Source organism: Canis lupus, chromosome 18, assembly GCF_003254725.2.
Source record: "Canis lupus dingo isolate Sandy chromosome 18, ASM325472v2, whole genome shotgun sequence".
Lineage (NCBI taxonomy): Eukaryota > Metazoa > Chordata > Mammalia > Carnivora > Canidae > Canis > Canis lupus.
Window position 1 is genome coordinate 33,117,388 of NC_064260.1, and position 17,160 is coordinate 33,134,547.

Genomic DNA, 17,160 nt, shown 5'->3' on the forward strand with positions numbered 1-17,160 from the left:
CCATCCAGTGAAACATAAACTTCATGAGAGTACTTTGTCTCTTTCATTCTTATCATAGCTTAGTGTCTAGGATAGTGCCTGACACGTAGCAGATGCTCAATAAATGCTTATGGAATAAATATATGCAAGAAGTGCGTGCATTCTGTCGCTATAGGCCAAGTGCATCTCCTCAGAGCCCAGTTTTGGATGGTTTGTTGAAGCATGAAACACAATTACAGCCTGGTCTCTAGGGTTTTTATTAGTGTGTCCTGGGACCCATCAAACAAACAAACAAAAAAAACCCATACTTTGAAAAATATAATTCTTTCACAAAACAAAATAGTTTGAATTTCACATAAAGGGTAAGATTTCAGATTAAAAAAAAAAATAGTGGCAGTAGGATTGTTTCCCACAAATTCTGTTGACCCAGAAGCCAAGTGGGAAGAAAAGCAAGGATTATGTAGATAGCTACAGAAAGATTAATCCCAGTTAGGCTAAACTTGTGAAGGCTCATACATTTCAGTGGTTCCTAAGGCACAGTCTCAGTGGGTTTTTATTAAGTGCTCTAGCTTCTATTCCAGAAAAGGAATCCTGAGAACCAATGCTGAGGTTAATTCAGTTCTGATATCGTGACTGCTGTGCTGTTCCTTCTTTCATACCGTATGTGTCCATGCATTAGGGTCGCGTGGAACATCTCTTACATTCTGTATAATTAAAGAAGCTCCTCACATATATGGCTCCATGCTGTGGAGTAGGCACAGTAGGCACTCAACAAATGCTTTTTTTAACGATAAAAGAAGATATATAACTGCCTTTCCCTCTTACTATTTTACCTTTCCTTCTATTTCATACATTTGAAAAACAGCACACTTGCAAAATTAAGATCTAATGTGCATGATTAACCTTATCAAAAGAACCCTTTTTTTTTCCAGAAAGACAAATATGTATATAAATCAACCCCAAAATACTAAAACTTAGAACTGCTTTACACTTAAATAGCAATTTACATCATATAAACACATTCATAACCTTCATTGGTTAAAACAGGTCAAAGTTCCATCACTGGCTTCTTGTACCAGATAAATCTCACAGCTCCCATTTAGGCAACAGAATTCTCATCCAACATATATTGGCTTGTAGAACCAAACAACCTGTCTGGTTTCATTTCAGGACAAGTAGGAAGGAAAAGGAAAAAGTCTCACAATAGAATCCTCATATAATAGATAATATGTCCTTGACGTTTTGGCCATTGTGCTCTTATTCCAATGAAGAAATGATCTACATCTTAATTATGGATATGAAGAAGGCTTCCAGAAGACATTCATTCATTAGTCAACAATATTTACCAAGGACCTAGCCCATGCTAGGTGCTGGGAAACTAATATGGATAAGATATGGTCCCTGCCTTCAAAGAGCTTATAGTCTAGCAAGGCAATAACTTTGAAGAAGGACCAGCATGTTCAAAGAAAAACTCATCACCTGGTCTGCCCTGTTCAGAAGGCAAGTTCAAGAAGCTATAGGTGTATGTCTCTGGCATCCAGGGCCTTGTTCCAATTTCGTCAAGTCAAACATCCAGGAGCCTCAGATTGGTGTGAGTCTGGCAAAGTCTTAGCAACACATTTCCTGCCTCAGATTCCCATGAAAATGGCAAATTAAAGCCTCACCCTTAAGAGCTCAAGGAGACCAGGTGTAGAGACCATGTGAGCAACCAGCACAGATAAGCTTCTTGAGTGAGAAGCTGTGAGTCTCCATGAGAAGGGGGGCTTCACCTGATGCTGGCTTATCTCTGGGATTTTGCTCTCCCTTGCAACACCGTGGTGGGAAGTATTCTGTTCACACCCCAAGTTGGCATGGCTCAGTTACCTAGGGTTCTCCAAGTCACGAACAGCACATAGAAAATGCATCAACTCAAGCCAAGACAATAGAGAGATATGCTGAAAACTTAATACTCTAGCCTATTTAAGCAGGAACTGGGTGCCAAGAAACCGTCACTTTCAACAAATAGCACAATCTGTTAATTATCTGCAGAGCTGTTCCAATCGGTACTCCCCAGATTTACTTACTACCTAGCAGAAATTGCTCTTCCATGGGGAGGGTGCAAAAAGAGCCAAGGCCAGTTTGGAGGACTATGAGAAACTTGCAGGTTTGGAAGTGGGTGAACTCAGGGCAGGATCTAGGCCCCTTAGATGATGAAAAGGAAAAGCCGGGGAAGAAAGAGCAGGAGCGAATCAGCAGGTGTCCCTAAAAACTCCACACAATGCAGATGCACACAGACATGCAAACATTCATGCATTTGCACCAATTCGGATATTTGGATGTTTAATTTGTTCTGGGTGAAACATAATAAAACGCTGGGAAAGCCTCAGAGTTCTTCAGCTCTGCTTGGAAAGCAAGGTGTGTCTTTTATGCAGGCATGTCTCAGGTCTGTGTTGCTCGTTGTTATTTCTCTCAGTTCCCTCAGTAACTGTTACTTGACGACACTAAACAATACCTATGTGGCGGTGACCAGGCCAGGCAGAAATAAAAATGACTTAGTTATACCTTCAGAAGATCATCTCAGTACATTGGCGCCCCAAGGTCACCATCCATAACGGTTCTCATTATAACCAGGACAATTCTTAATTCCTACTTCCAACTTCCTGAATACATTACAGACACTTTCCAACCTTTGACTATGAATCGCCCTCCTTCACTGGCTAAGACACCAGGGTAGGTGCTCCATTAGTCAATGAGATTAGTTGTCCTTATCCCCATATTATTACTCAAAAGATACAGGGGCAAAAAGAGGGGAGAAAGCTAGGATAAGGGGAGCCAAAAAAAGTGCAAAAGGAATCTGGGTATTTAAACTCATTTTCAAAGTGTCTACAGGCTCCCGTTCCTCCCAGACTACAGGGTCCAGCGATATCTCCAGGTACCCCAGAACAATTCCATTCCACTGAAGAAATCCCCAACTTCTTACTGATCATAGCCCCTGAGCTAAGCTCTCTGTTCCTCTTCCATCTTACTTTCTTTTCTGTCTTAGAAAAAAAAATATATATATATCCTCGGGACACAAATCTAGGTAATACACCATTCACTTTGGAGAGTCTAGATAAGACAGGAAAGAGATTATTCAAAAGAGGAAAGCCTTTAAGAATTAACATCTGCAAACATTTTCCCTGGAGCACACACAGTCTCTCTGTCTCTCTGTCTCTCTCTCATTCTTTTCTCAGCATTTCCTTTTGCAATGTATTTTTTACTCTGCTTTGTCATTCTAGTGAAACGCCTTCTATTATAGTTCTTGCTATGTTACTATGCTTAACTTCTCTGACTTTGGCTTTTATCTGGTCTCCTGAAAATTCCCTCTAGATGTCCCATTTCTGAAATTCCCATTGTCCCTAACATTTTAAAACTTAAAAATCGGTTGACTTTGAAATCTTGCTTTTACTTCACTCTAGGGACTAAAAGATCTACACGTATTTTTGTTACGAGAGCAAATCACCATCTTCATCTTGAGGGACTACCTCAGGGGTTCTCAGTCAAGGACAACTTTGCCTCTCAATGGATATCTGACAGTGTCTGAAAATGTCACAACTTTGGGGACGAGAGTGCAACTGGCATCCCATAAGTAAAGGTCATGGATAATGCTAAACATCCTACAATGCACAAGACCGCCAAATAATGCACAACAAATAATTACATGGGCAATAGGAATACAAGAGCAAACTCATCACCGCCTCCTTCTTCCCATTTATTTTGGTACAATTGGGATAAAAACAACCAAGGCTAGACCCTCTCTTAAATACCTATAAGTGAGCAGAGATGGCAATTGAAGTTTTTTTTCCCCCAACCATTGAAGAGGGAAGGAGAGAGACAGCCTTGGCATCAGGTAAATCATTCTTGAATGAGTAGAAAGCCCTCACCATTATTCTTGCTGATTTAAGCATTGCAAGTCATTGTGATTATGCAGTGATTATAGTCCACTTGGATTTTGGAAGTCTTCATGCTCCACTCACCAGCTCCCAAAGGTCAGGTTAAACTTCCCAGCATCCTCGGGTTCATCCTATCAATCTCAGACCTTGAGTTCATCCTAGCAACCAAACCCACCTGTCTTGATGAGGCCACGTGAACGCTCATGCGCAGAGGACACATCACCTTTTCCTAATCATTTTGCATATAAAAACATTTAATGCCCTCTAATTTTTTTTTCTTTCTTTTAGCAAGAAGCACAAGGCTACGAATCCTGCTCTTCTTGCTGTGGAAAGGAACTTCACAATAGAGGCAAAAACAAATCATGACCACGTACAGCATCATATTTCACAGAAAACTGTGTACGTTTGTTCCCCATATAGAACATACTTCAAAGTAACAAAATAATTTCATCAACTGTAGTGTTCCTTCTTCCCATTAGAAGTGGATGTTTTTCCCTCTCAAGGTACATAAATATCAGAGAAAAGTAGTCCTTGGGATACTTATGTCCAGGAGTTCTTGACTTGCTATCATTTGGGGAATGTTTTGGTTCATGTTCAAAGGGTTGGCAGGTTCAGTTTTCATTTTCTCGCCAGCCACGTGCATTCTTCCCAAATTTATATACCAGCCTTCGTCCATCTACACGTTCCAGAATTTCCCTTTTGTAGTAATATCTGTAACAAAGGACAGTGCATAAGGTGGCTGGTCAGACTAAGACTGCCAGGGCAATAAGTGGTGGTGGTCGGGACTGGAAACTCCTCACCTCATCGCCCGGCTGAGTTTTTCATAGGTCATGCTGTTGTTGTTTTTCTTTTTGCCCCATAGCTGAGCCACAGCCTCTGATTTCAAGAACCTGAAGATGCCCTCAGACCGGTCTTCCCACTTGATTAACCCTGGGTTCTTGTCTGGGTTCAGGAGGATGTCGCGGATAAATTCCCACAAGTGAGTTCCTCGTGGATCTGAGGACAAGTTGGAAAAGGAATTTATGAATGGCCTAAGTCACAGCAAAGAAGGCACAGAGGAAGCCTTGAGTAGCAACATCTTCCCTCAAGGAGAACGAATTCATTTTTCCCCTCTCCACCAGCAAAGTCAGATCACAGACTCATCAAATCTAAAAAAAATAAGCTTTTAAAAAAATTTAAAAATTAAAAATTAAAAAATAGGCTTTTTGAGAATGAAATAGCATACTTTTTTAGTTTATACATCAGGAAACTGAGACACGGAGAATTTAAGTGATCTAACCAAGATCACCCAATTAGCTAGTGGCAAAGCTAAGATTAAGGAATAGGTCGCAGACCTCCTATGCCAGGGGGTGTCTCTTTTAATTACTGTTGACAAATTGCTCAGGATTCCTTGTAATCTGCCATTTCCCTGAAGAGCAAATTTCAACCACTTTCATTTAGTACCTCAGCCCAAGTACACCACTCTTTAAAAAAAAAAAAAAAAAAAGATTTTATTTATTTATTCATGAGAGACACAGAGATATAGGGGGAGGGAGAGTCCCTGCTGGGGAGCTGGATTCAGGACTCGATCCCTGGACCCCGGGATCACGCCCTGAGCCAAATGCAAACACTCAACCACTGAGCCACCCAGGGGTCCCCCAAGTAAACCACTCTTACCCAGTGACTGTACTTCAGTCCAATGCACAACAACAGGACTCTAGAACATTAAGTCCTAAAATATATTGGGACGGGATCTGGTAGGAGTTAAGGGGGGCAATTTGAAAGTGAAGCAGCTACTCTAATCAGATTAGCAACCAAATCCTATTTCACTCCTACTAGCCCTGTGCTACACAACACCTCCCCTCTATTTGACGTGCTGTGTTCATTCAATTCTGTGGCATGGCATGGAGTAGCAAATAGTAACGATGTTCAATTCCAATAATTTGTAGATTATGCCATCCTGATTTCTTTCTGAGCCCTCCCCTCAATGTCTCTGAGGATTCATATATTTTCATAAAGTTTTATTATTGGGGGAAAGACAACTTCCAAAGGGCACTGTTGAATATGAAGAGTAAACACTCATTTCTTGAATCAATAACTCAGCAAAGGTAGGAAGCCAAGGGTCAACAAGAGAAAAAAAAGACTACATTTCAGTTGTTTCTATCTTCTCTTCCCATCCCTTTTTCTGGAGAGAGGGAAATTGTTAACCTCATGCCTACAAGAAGTTCTCATTCACTGGGTGTCTCAGTTTTAGAACAAATAGAACAGCACAGGGAAGAAATATCTGGTGGATCTCCACTTTAAGAAACTGCAGAGTGGCTTACTTTGCCAGCGAGTGATGCCCCCACTGTCTTATCCTAAACAGGCTGAGATAAAGAAGTGGAGGTGACAGGCCAAGGCGGTGTTTGCCTAAAAACTGGTGGTCTCCAGGGACACCCACCCTAAAAGGAAGGGGCAACAGCCAGCCAACTTACTATGCTTTTTGGTGTGGGATTTTGCAGGGTGCTCTTGCTCCTTTTTCATCTCAGGTGACTCTGCTAAAAGGAAAAATGAGAGCTGCTTAATTCACCTATTTCCTACAGTCATCATTTCCATTCATTCATCCACTCATTTAGCCAATATTTATTGAGCACCTACTATTTGCCTGGCACTATTTGCATATGTGATATACGAGCAAAACAAAACAGAGAGGCTAAGTACTATGAAGAAAAATCTTACAGGGTAAGGAATGGGGCTAGAAGCGGGAAGGTGGGAATAATTTGCAATTTAATATAAGGTGCTCACAGAAGACCTCTCAGAGCAGGAGACCAGTAGATGCGAGAGAGACAGCTAGCCATGCAGAGAGCTTGCAGAAGAACCGTCTATGAATAAGAATAATAAACGCAAAGGCCCTGAGGTCAGTATGTGTTTGGAACATTTCACGGAATAGAAGGAAGCCAGCATGACTACGAACAAGGGGTAGAGGCTGAGATCAGTAAGGTTTTGTGGGACTCTTTTTGGATTTTTAGCTTTTATTCTGAGAGAGATAGGAGCCATTGAAGGATTTAGGTCATTGAAAGAAGTTATGTGTGTGTGTTTCTTTACATAATACAAAATGTAAACATTTATAACAAAGAAAAATGGCTTTTAAGCCAGAGGAGTGCCCTTTTTTGGCATGCAAAGTTACATTTTAATCAGTCTGACAAAGGGACCATTGACTGGCCTGAACTCAGTACAGAGGGCCACCAGTGGACTATGGAAACTCAGATTAGTTTAACAAATGACTCATTATGGTAACCCTTGTGAGTATCACCAAAGAGAAGATGTCAGAGGCAGATCAAGTGAAATAAAACTTCTTAAAAAGAAAAATAAATGGTCCGGCAGTGTGTGTGTGTGTGTGTGTGTGAGTGTGTGTGTGTGTGTGTGTGTGTGTGTGTGTGTGAGAATGGGCATGTCAGGTGTTGGGAAGACCAAGGCAGATGTTACCAAAAATCAGTCATCACCAAAATCTAAGAGTAATCTCCCAATTTGAATACAGAGTAGTCCCTCAATGCAAGTCTATCCTGCTAAGAAACTGGGCCAGTAACACACCTCTTCAGTGCACAGTAATCAGGGCTTCCTAAGCTAGGGTTCACTGGCTCCCGTGTGGCCTTCAAGGGCATTATGGACTGGCTGAAACTGCACGCAGATGGACGGGATCCATGGCATTCATTTAATTGTCAAGAGTGGTTCATTAATTTAATGTTCATCAAAAACATTAAAAGAACCATTAGCTCCTAAATCAAGCGGTTACGAAGAATAGCTACTGTTCACTGAGCACTTACTATGTACCAAACACTGGGCTAAGCTTTTTACAGGAATGCACTCACGGACTTCACTCAACAACCTTATGAGGTGGGTACTATCATGATCCAAAGGTCTGTGGAGTTGCTGAGGCACAGAGAGGTCGGGTGACTTGTCCAGAGGCACCCAGCCTGAGCGTGGAGCCACCATGTGAACACACACAATTTGCATCCAGAGGCTGTGCTCATAACCACCCTCCTGTGCCATTTCCAGAGACGATGGCACGTAACAGACTTCACAGAAGAAGCCTTCCCTGCCAAGAATCAGGTTCAGATCTCCAATGCTCTCGTTAGTGGGAACCAGTAATTCCAACTTGATGATTCTGTTTTCCAGCGTGCATGGGCACATTCAGCTACAAGAGCGCCCAGCTTGTCACGACTCAGCATTCCCGGCAGTCTCTGCAAGCCACGGGGGCAGGAGGACAGGGTTTTCATAAGTGCTGGTTCACGGAGAAACCTCTTATTCAGGTGAAGAATCTGTCCCCTGGCACTGTCAGCAGGAGAGCCTGCACCTGACTCGGGTTTCTCTGAAACCTGGAAGGGCGAATTCGCAGGAAACGCAAGGAGACTCCACTCTCTCTCCCTGTAGGTTTCAGGGTGAGGTTGCGACATCCCATCAGGATGTGACAATATTGCGACAGGTCTGGCACCCACCCCGGTTTCCAAGTGATACATCACTCTGACAGGGCCACGTTGTTCTGCAGACAAAGAGTGGCATTTACCCAGTAGGCCACAAGCAAAGCTCTTTTTCCAGTGGCATCCAGGAGGGATGGCGGCCCATGATTTCAGAGCCAGGACTGAATTCAGAAAACCCCAAGCGTTGCTGGGCTTATCGGCCCCCACCACTGTTTAGGGGTTCCCAGCTGACACAGAATCAGTCACACTGGGGGTTAGGGGACCTTTGCAAATAAGACGGGATCATGGACCCACTGCCCCAGAAACGTGCACATGCGTGTGCGCTCGTGACAATCTGCAAACTGCTCCCGGGGCTTAGGCTCGCCTGAGTCCCTGGCCTCCAGACTGCAAGACCCCAGACCCGACAGATCGCGGGGGAATTTTCTCTGTGAGATGTCGGCCACTTATGCAGCCAGCTTCCAGAAAAGAAACACAGCTGGAAAACCAACGACACCCCCGGTACAAAGGTTTCCGTCCCAGCACAGGGAAATACGCAGCCAAAGGCAAAAGAAAAACTCGGGTTTCTTGCAGCCTCCTCTCGGGGCCCAGCTGCGGAATCACCCACAAAGAAGTCCTTTGATCTGAAGCCTCACTTTACTGCGATGGCCTCTCCCCCTGTGTCTTCCCCTCGCCCCAAAAATAAAAGTCACAACCTTTGAAGTGAGCCGTGTGGTTAAGTGATTCATTCTCGTAAAGGAATGGCCTGCTCTGGGGAAGTCGTGGGGCCCGGGCTTTCTCTCGCTCTGCTCCCAGGCACGGCCGGCCAAGGTCCAGTCTGGGCAAGGGGAGCACCAAGCCACAGGTCGGTGACGCAAGTTCCAGACTATGACTTCAGCTAAGCCGCTTCGCAAGAAGCAAAGATTAGAAGTATTTGCATGTGATTCAGCTGTGAGCCATTCCTTTACGGGATATACAAATGTCCGTGTCCTACCAGGGCGAGCCTCCCTAGCTCGAGGCTCGACAAGTCAGCGAATAAACACGTCGGGCCCGAGCTGGCGTGATTGGCTTGGGGACTATCGGGCCCATCACGAACCCTGGCAGCGGCCACTTTGTGACCTGGGCAGCTGACACAGAAGTCCAAACAAAGCCTTTATCGCAGAGGGCATCAGTGTATGCTGGGCCCTGCCTTCGCCTGGCTTGCAGCTTGCATTAAAACGTAGAGAGAGGCTTAACTGCACTCCATTTCCTGGGAACTAGAAATCTAAAGACTCAGACAAATGGCAGAGGTCCTTTTTTTTTTTTTTTTTTTTTTTTGAGATGGGTGGTGTTCTGGTCCCATCCAGAAGAGACTAGGCCTTTCTGGAAGGAACGGCCCCCTACAAGGCTGTAATGGACTACCCCTCTGGAGGTGGCTGAGGAATAATGACTCCAAAGAAGCTGCCAGCCCCGGATGCCAAGTTGGTTCTATCAGTAATAATTCTGGTCAAGGTCCTGGCTGGCTTCCCCGTGTCAGGGTCGTAGGACGGGATCAGGAGGCCGGGGGGTCGGGGGAGATGGGGATCCAGGGGAGTAAAGAATGCAGATCTGGAAAGGCCTTCTTAAGGGTTGTTCAAAAATGGAGTAAGGGCACCGTGAGTTCTCTGTTACTGGAAATAGAAAAGCAGAACTGGCCCCTAGGGATTCCGAGATTCTAGAAAGTGAGTCAGGATACAGAAGAGAGAAGGGTGGCAGGGCTGTGAGAGCAGGAGAGCTGGGACTATGGCTTTTGATGTTTTCCAGGTGCCTCAGGACCTACCAACCCCCGAGGCTCAGGAAGTGGATGGTGCAAGTTTATTCTCAGCTGTAATCCTTTGCCATAAGCCAGAGACCCAACCAGAAGGACACAGGAGGCGCCACCTTACAAAGTGTGAGAGGAAGTCAGGGTGCAATCGCCTGGTTTCCTCCTCTCTGAAAGCCTCAGTCTTGACTGGGTGGCAATGACTGCTGCAGAAATTCCCCCCCCCCCTCCCCCCGATTGGCTCAGTTCCCCCAGAACGGCAAACCCACTGCAGAGCCTTTCCAGTAGCTGATATGTTTCCTCAGTTCAACTTAGAGTGACACAGAACTCTGTGGCCGCTGGGGGCAGGGGGATGTAGATAAATAAATTGGCCTTATTCCAGATTCTTCATCCCAGCCCCGCTTCACTCAAGGGGTTTGACCCGAACAAAACCTCAAACCTCGTTATTTCGGTTCTTGAAAGCACAGACAAGGTGAGGTTCGGGGCGGGGGGCGGGGAGAGGCTGTACAATCCCAAGTTCTTTCACAAGCGCTCGTTTAAATCCCCAATCCTGAAGATGCCCCAACTTCAGTTCCGGGAAAAGAGCAATTGACTCATGACAAGTCTAAGCTCCAAATTTCACAGACCCAAGCAGATCTACGAGTTCGCATCCAGGTCAAGGGACACCACAATACCCTTGTGCGCTCATTCTCACAGGGCACGTGCCAATGCGCCTCTCCGTAAGGGTGGGGGGTGAAATACCATCCAAAAGCTCCTCTCTGGACTTCCGACGGATCAACCTCTCAGGGGAATCTTATGTAAGCGTCAAGGACAACCCCGGGGTGCACCCCATTATAACCGAACACAACTAACATGAACATACTTCATGAAGCGCAGGTGGTCTGACTAATCAGAGAGTCCTAATGAACCATCAGGGTGAGGCTTAAAAGCTGATCTGTGATAACCAAGGTTCTAGAAAGTTCTGACAGCTACCCTACTACCCAGCAATCATCACTGCAGTTTCACTGATCTCTGAAGGCCAGTCTTAGGTATTCTTTCTCTAGAGTCAGACATAGCGTATTGAAAATTAAACATAGCCTTCTTCCCCCAAAAGTATACCCAAGTCTGAATAGTTCTATCAGATAATGTCCTAAGAGTAGGTTTTTGCTAAAAAAGAGTTTTTGTTGTCACTTGGTTTCACAGAAGACCAACACCTTTCCTAGAGGTTTCCTTGCCGGTCATCTTCAATGCACAAATATTAGCTCAAAAGCAGATCTTTTAAAAAACAGTTAACTCCATTTCTTTCCTAATCTTTTCACGAGAAAGGCTCTAACGGAGTGGAAACGTAGGGTGTTGTAATTCTCATCAATCCTCAGTCAGCACTTGCACGAGGCACGCTCAGCCCCTGATGTCAGGATGTCACTTACCCACAGGAAGGTGACCCGTGTTTGTCATGGAGATCTGGGCCCGGCAGAAAGTCTTGCTGTCCAACAAATCTGCAGCAATGAAATGATGAAGGACGTTAAGAGCCCCCTCCTTACACTATGACTCTGTGGTTGTTAGAAAACAGAAGAAGAATGTCCAGGGCCCTTAAGTGTTGGGGAGTTAGTTACCTACTGTGCTACCATAGTTGGTGTCATATAAGTAGTTCTCTTCTTTCCAGGTGTTCATGATGGAAGGGTCTACAAAAGATAGAAAACGGGAATGATCAGCAATCATCTTTCCCTGGGTGATGAGTTTGCATCTTCTGACTCACAGCTCATCAGAGAGGTGGGTGGTCCTCAGAGAGAAAGGTCAAGCTTCTGCCTCTACCACATGTTACTTTATAAGATTGTGAACTCATTTTTTCTCCCAGTGTCCTGTGGGAAATGGGTTTGGTTACGGCCCCCACCATGTACTCTACACCCATTGCCTCTTTAGGGAACTGAGGGAAGTTAACTGCAGTGAGACCTGTCCTAGACCAATGCTTTGGCTTCCAGGCAATTTTCCCAGGATGCACACAGTGGAGGGAGGAGGGAGGGGGAGCTCAGGAGCCTGGCATCACCTTGTGTTCTACTGTACAATCACCAGAATATTTTTATATTCGAAAAAGAAAGAAATTGTTAGTGACAAATAATTCCTAATTCATGAGCGTTGTCCTAGAAATATCTTCCTGGGAGCATTACAGTTTCTTTCAGGAAAGTCTAGTCAGTCTTATCATGGTTGTCTTCATGACTGAAATTCCGAAGTCCCCCCTTCAGTCGGGGGACAGTCCCTGCCCCTTCAGGAGTTCTCCAATTAACTTATGGGATGGACATAAAATTCTCAAAACAAAACAGAGGAGAAGGAGAAGAGAGTGTCACCAAATCAAGCAAACAACTTTTAAGAGTGGGGCCCCATTGCCTCATGTTGGACAAGAAGCGTGCACCCTCTCCCCCTCTCATCCCACTCCTGCAACATGCTGTGTAAGCATGTCTGACTCTTCAGATTCCAGATTCAAAGGAAACTCCCGTCCACCTACCCCAAATGAAGCCCAACTCCTACACAACCCCCATGTCTGGGCTGATCTCCAACAGAAGCATTTTCTTTCCTGGCCAAGAGCTCTGAGACCTGGCAGGAGCTCTCACCTCTCCCCACCAGGAACTTCCTGCTTTCCCCTCTTCACACATGGAAGCTGCCCTCAGCTCCCCTGCTGTCTGCATTCTGAATTTCAGGGTCAGGGTGGTAAGCCACTGGCCTGAGTTACATTTTGTTTTTATAGCATAAATAGTATAAAACCTGACTCACTGGCTAAGTCCTCCTGTTTACGACATAGGGATTTAGCTGGTATTTTAACTAATAGCTACGTGTTTGGGCACCCCAAGCCCAATCTCATGGGGTTACACCCTCCCTCCTTGTTGGGTCACCTTGTACACCTGTTGTTGTCTCTGAAAACAAACTGAACCGAAAAGGTTTGGGGAGGGGGGGTGTTGGCCCCTCTATGAGCCTCTTCTCCCCTCCTCCTAGGGTGGACCTTCTTCTCCACCCCTTGGCTCAGCTTTTCTGAACTGGCGGCACAAGAATGTCTGGATGGTCAAGGAGGAATTACCAGGTTATTTGGGCCCTCTCCAATACCAGCTGGCTCCTCCAGTGGGACTATCTGTCAGGTCCCGGGGGAGCTGGGGGTGGAGCACCACCTCTGGGCCAAGTCCTGTGTCTGCCTCTAGGGCAATCAGGCCCAGGAACACAGGCCATCCGGAGAACCCAACCCCTGGCCTCTGCAGGGGGAAGGGCAAGCCTAGGAAAACCTAATTAACATGCTTAACAGCGATTGCTTTTTCTTTAATAATGGTGACCAGCCCCTTATAAAAGAGTAAATAACTGCATGGGGCCAATTTCAGCCCCTAGCAACTCACAATCACCCCGGGTCAAATTCTGTCCTTGGTGGCTGGCACGCAACCCACAGGGAGGCCTGTGGCAAACTCAGCCATCCCACGTGGCTCACAATCTCACTGATGGGGATGTGGGGAGTGACCCTGGAACGGTCACGGCCAGGGGATTCTAGGGGCTTGCATAGTTCTCCCCAGCCCAAGAGGTCATAGTCCAAAGGTCAATATGCAAGGAGCCCTGATGGGTGAGAGGCCCTGAGGTACATTTCTCCCCCCCACCCCTGCAAGTCCAACAGCCCCATAGAAGGTCCCCAGGGAGAAAGATTTGGGACAGAGGAAGGAGGGGTGATTGGACTGGGGACAAAGAACAAAAAATAAATGTAAATACTATGAAACTGCAGACCCTGCTCAGAGCCCAGAAGAGTGTCATTTGCCTAAAAGTGCACTTGAGGCAGGGCATGGGTTCTACAGCTGCTTTTGGATGTTCCCCCCCACACACACACACACCTCCAGCCCGCGGGAGCTAAGCAACTACAACAGCAAGTCTGTGGCTTCCTCCTTTTTGTGAAATGCACTCCCACCAAGGGGGGATGAAGGGAGGAGTCAGTGGACATTTCTCTTCTCCCCCCTTGCTTCTCCTAACTTGGCCCGGCCCAAGGCCAGGACTCCCTTGATGTGAGAAGGAGGCCCTCACTTGATGGGATGAGCACTGAGTGTTATTCTATATGTTGGCAAATTGAACACCAATAAAAAATAAATCTATAAAAAAAAAAGAGAGAGAGAGAGAAGGAGGCCCTCCTCGAAATCTGCATTTTCCCCAGTTCCTGGACCCGAGCCCGGGTGATGCCCCAACCAGCAGTGGGAAACACAGAAGCACGGAGAGCTTCAGTCTAGATTAGAAATACTTGGCAGTCACTGGTCCCCAAGGCCAGGAACAAGACTCATGGCGGGGTGGCCCATCGGAGGCAGCCAGGGAAGAGCATCCCTTGCCTTCTTGCCGGAGGCCTGCTCCCACACTCTGCTCACTCCCTCCCAGCTGCCCTCCCCCGGGCTTTGCTACCAAGTTGGCTCCCTTTGTCTGCTGCTACTCACCACTTTGTTCCGTCTTGACAATGACGTTGTGCGTGGACTGGAACAGGTCGCTGCTGCACTGGCCTGTAGGGGACAGATTGGGAAGGTCAGAGCCAGCCCACAAGGAGCCCCAAAAGCTTAAACAGGAACACGGCTGGATTCTTGGAAGAGCTTCTGTGGGTTCCTGCCACTTGTCCACCTCTGTGTGCCTATGTGAGAGGGCTTCCTTCTCCGCATCTCCACACGTGAGCCTGGAGCCCCTGGCCCAGAAAGTCAGTAGGTACAGGGCATCTACATCCGATAGAATTATCTGGCCTGGTAGTAGGGGAGCCATCCAGGATGGTGGAAATAGAGCTGAGGCCGTCAGAAGGCCAGTTTTCCCACTCGTAGCCACAAGGCACTTTGTCTTTCTGGGTCTCGGCTTCCTCACCTGTAAACTTAGGGGATTGAACTAGATAAAGTCAGATAAATGGCCCCTAAGGCGCTTTCCCCTACTAAGATATGATACAAGATGAAACGGAAATATGGAAGAAAGAACCCATTTTAACCAGCTTGATTCTTCTTTGATCTTAAATGTAATCAAACCATTTTGATTAGATCCAATCTATGAGCTATGTCTGGATAAATGAAGTAATTCCCCTCTTTTTTATGCCTCGCAATTCCTCTCTCAGCTGTATATATATATAATATGTTTTATGTGTATAAAATACATATAAAAATGTAAAAACATATATACACACACATGTGGATGAGTTTAGTATGTTTTTTCCTCCCCAGACAGATTATAAATACATCAGGAGCAGAGGTCATACCTTTAACCTCTCTGACCTTCGGGTCTCTGATCTGTAAGATGGGTACAGTGTTTATTTTTTTTCATCAGGTCATTAAATGAATCAATTCACTTCGAGTGTCCAGTATAAATAAACACTCAGTGAATATAAGCTAATAGAATGTCCACAAAAAGGCAAACAGTGAAGCAAAGGAGAGAAATCTGCTCAGAGGCACCAACAGCATGTAGCAGGGCCAAAGAAGTGATGGAAGGTCAAAGACGGACAAAGGGGGCCACAGCCCCTTTGCTCTCGGCCTCCCAAGTCTCCCGGGCTCAGGCTTCAGTCAGGGTAAAGCTTTAGAGGAGTGGATCTAAGTGGAGGTAGGAAGGCCAACATATTTAAGTCTTCAAGCATAAGTCTGCGTCTCCTGAAGATTCCTGGGAGTTGTTTATAGAGCTTTGTTTGGGTCGCTCCTCATCAAAGAAAAGTGAACAACCACCCCTGTGAGGTGGATGGGAAGAAGGGAGTGCCCGGGAGCTGAATGAGGTCGTCCAACAAGGCCACCCCAGCTACCGGCTTCAGGGCCAGACCGTGGGTCCTCCTGGTGATGATGGAGCTGTCGGGGTCTGAAGCTGGTTCCTAGCCCTGGAACTCATGGTTCCCAAAGTTCCAGCTACCTGCCCCAACATAGGTTCTGCTAAGACAGACACGCCCGTTCTGACGTGGACAGGCCAGCTCACTACTCCTGTATAATACCACCGCCTTCCAAGGTGCCCTCAGTTCCCAGAAGAGCTCATTGCTTTTACCAGCATTGTCAGGAGAACCTTATGTCAGTGTCAGAGACGTTCTGCAGGATGGGCTGTCCGCCCTATTGCGTCTCACGTGCCAGGATGGACCATGTGCAAATAAACCATCACCGATGGGCAGCGTTTGAAGTGATAGCTTGCCTGTGTTCCAGGCGGGGCCTCAAGAGAGACACGTCTGGGGCTCTAGGGCACCTCTAATTCCAGGAATCCCTGCAGAAACATCCCATACATGTCCAGACCATTATTAGTTCTAACCCTTTCTCTCTCTCAATCTCTCTCTCTTTCTCTTTGTGTGTGTGTGTGTGTGTGTGTGTTGAACCTTTAAAGAACCTGTTGAGATATTGACAGCCTCCTCTTCCCCAAAACACACACAGACCTAACACTGCATCTTCTTACCACGTGTAGGTCCCATCTTAAGAACCTCGGTCTAGAAGTTTATAGAAAAGAATAAGCCCCCGTGAAAATCTTAACAAGCCAGTGGCTGGGGATCAGGCTATTAAAACCCATTTGCAGGGAGAGGGAGGAAAGGTTTTCTGAGAGCAAGTCTCCTGTCAAGACCCAGCTAGCCTCCATCTCCTTAAAAAATAACCCTAAGGAGAAATGAAATTACTTTGGGATTCTGTGGGATTGGACACACCTGGACCCCTAGACTTGTGCCCGTCCTCTCGTCCCCCTTCTCCTTCCCTCCCTCGGGAACCAGTAATTTGGAGGTGAGACCATCCTCTGACGTCCCTGACAAGGAGCCTCCTCGAGGGGGAGGCCGAGATAGTCACCGTTCCACTTGAGGTGCTGCAGGTTGCTGTAGAGGAGCTGCCCTGCCGTCCCCGCCGCCCGGGTGAACTCCTGCAAACTCATGCTGCAGAGGTGCTCGCCGTTGACATCGAACTCCTGGAAAGGGATGCAGCTGGCATCCAGCTGGTTGGTGTCCAGGAGGTGCTGGAGCCACTCCCACACCTGGTACTTGGTCCAGTACTGAGGATGGATTTCATGCCACTGGCCTCCGAAGAACCCGCTGGAGACTGCAACATAGGAGGTGGTCCCGTGAGTGACCCATGGTTCTTCTGGAACATACCCTCAGACGTGGGCCGCCCTGCTGCTGCCAATG

At 46.5% G+C, this 17,160-nt stretch overlaps 1 protein-coding gene across 3 annotated transcripts in view; it reads right to left on the reverse strand.

The window, feature by feature from the left end:
* Nucleotides 1-217: 217 nt before the first annotated feature.
* Nucleotides 218-17,160, reverse strand: part of EHF (ETS homologous factor) — a 42,328-nt gene continuing 25,385 nt past the window's right edge. For 2 of the 3 annotated variants that reach the window (XM_025452451.3, XM_035701385.2), the window contains exons 3-9: nucleotides 16,829-17,074; nucleotides 14,501-14,563; nucleotides 11,675-11,743; nucleotides 11,489-11,557; nucleotides 6,344-6,406; nucleotides 4,691-4,886; nucleotides 218-4,601 (exon numbers count right to left, since the gene is read on the reverse strand). In XM_025452451.3, coding sequence (XP_025308236.3) covers nucleotides 4,502-4,601; nucleotides 4,691-4,886; nucleotides 6,344-6,406; nucleotides 11,489-11,557; nucleotides 11,675-11,743; nucleotides 14,501-14,563; nucleotides 16,829-17,074 — 806 coding nt within the window. In that variant the 3' untranslated portion in view covers nucleotides 218-4,501. The remainder of the gene's footprint in view (nucleotides 4,602-4,690; nucleotides 4,887-6,343; nucleotides 6,407-11,488; nucleotides 11,558-11,674; nucleotides 11,744-14,500; nucleotides 14,564-16,828; nucleotides 17,075-17,160) is intronic. The other variant, XM_035701384.2, reaches the window with a different exon arrangement.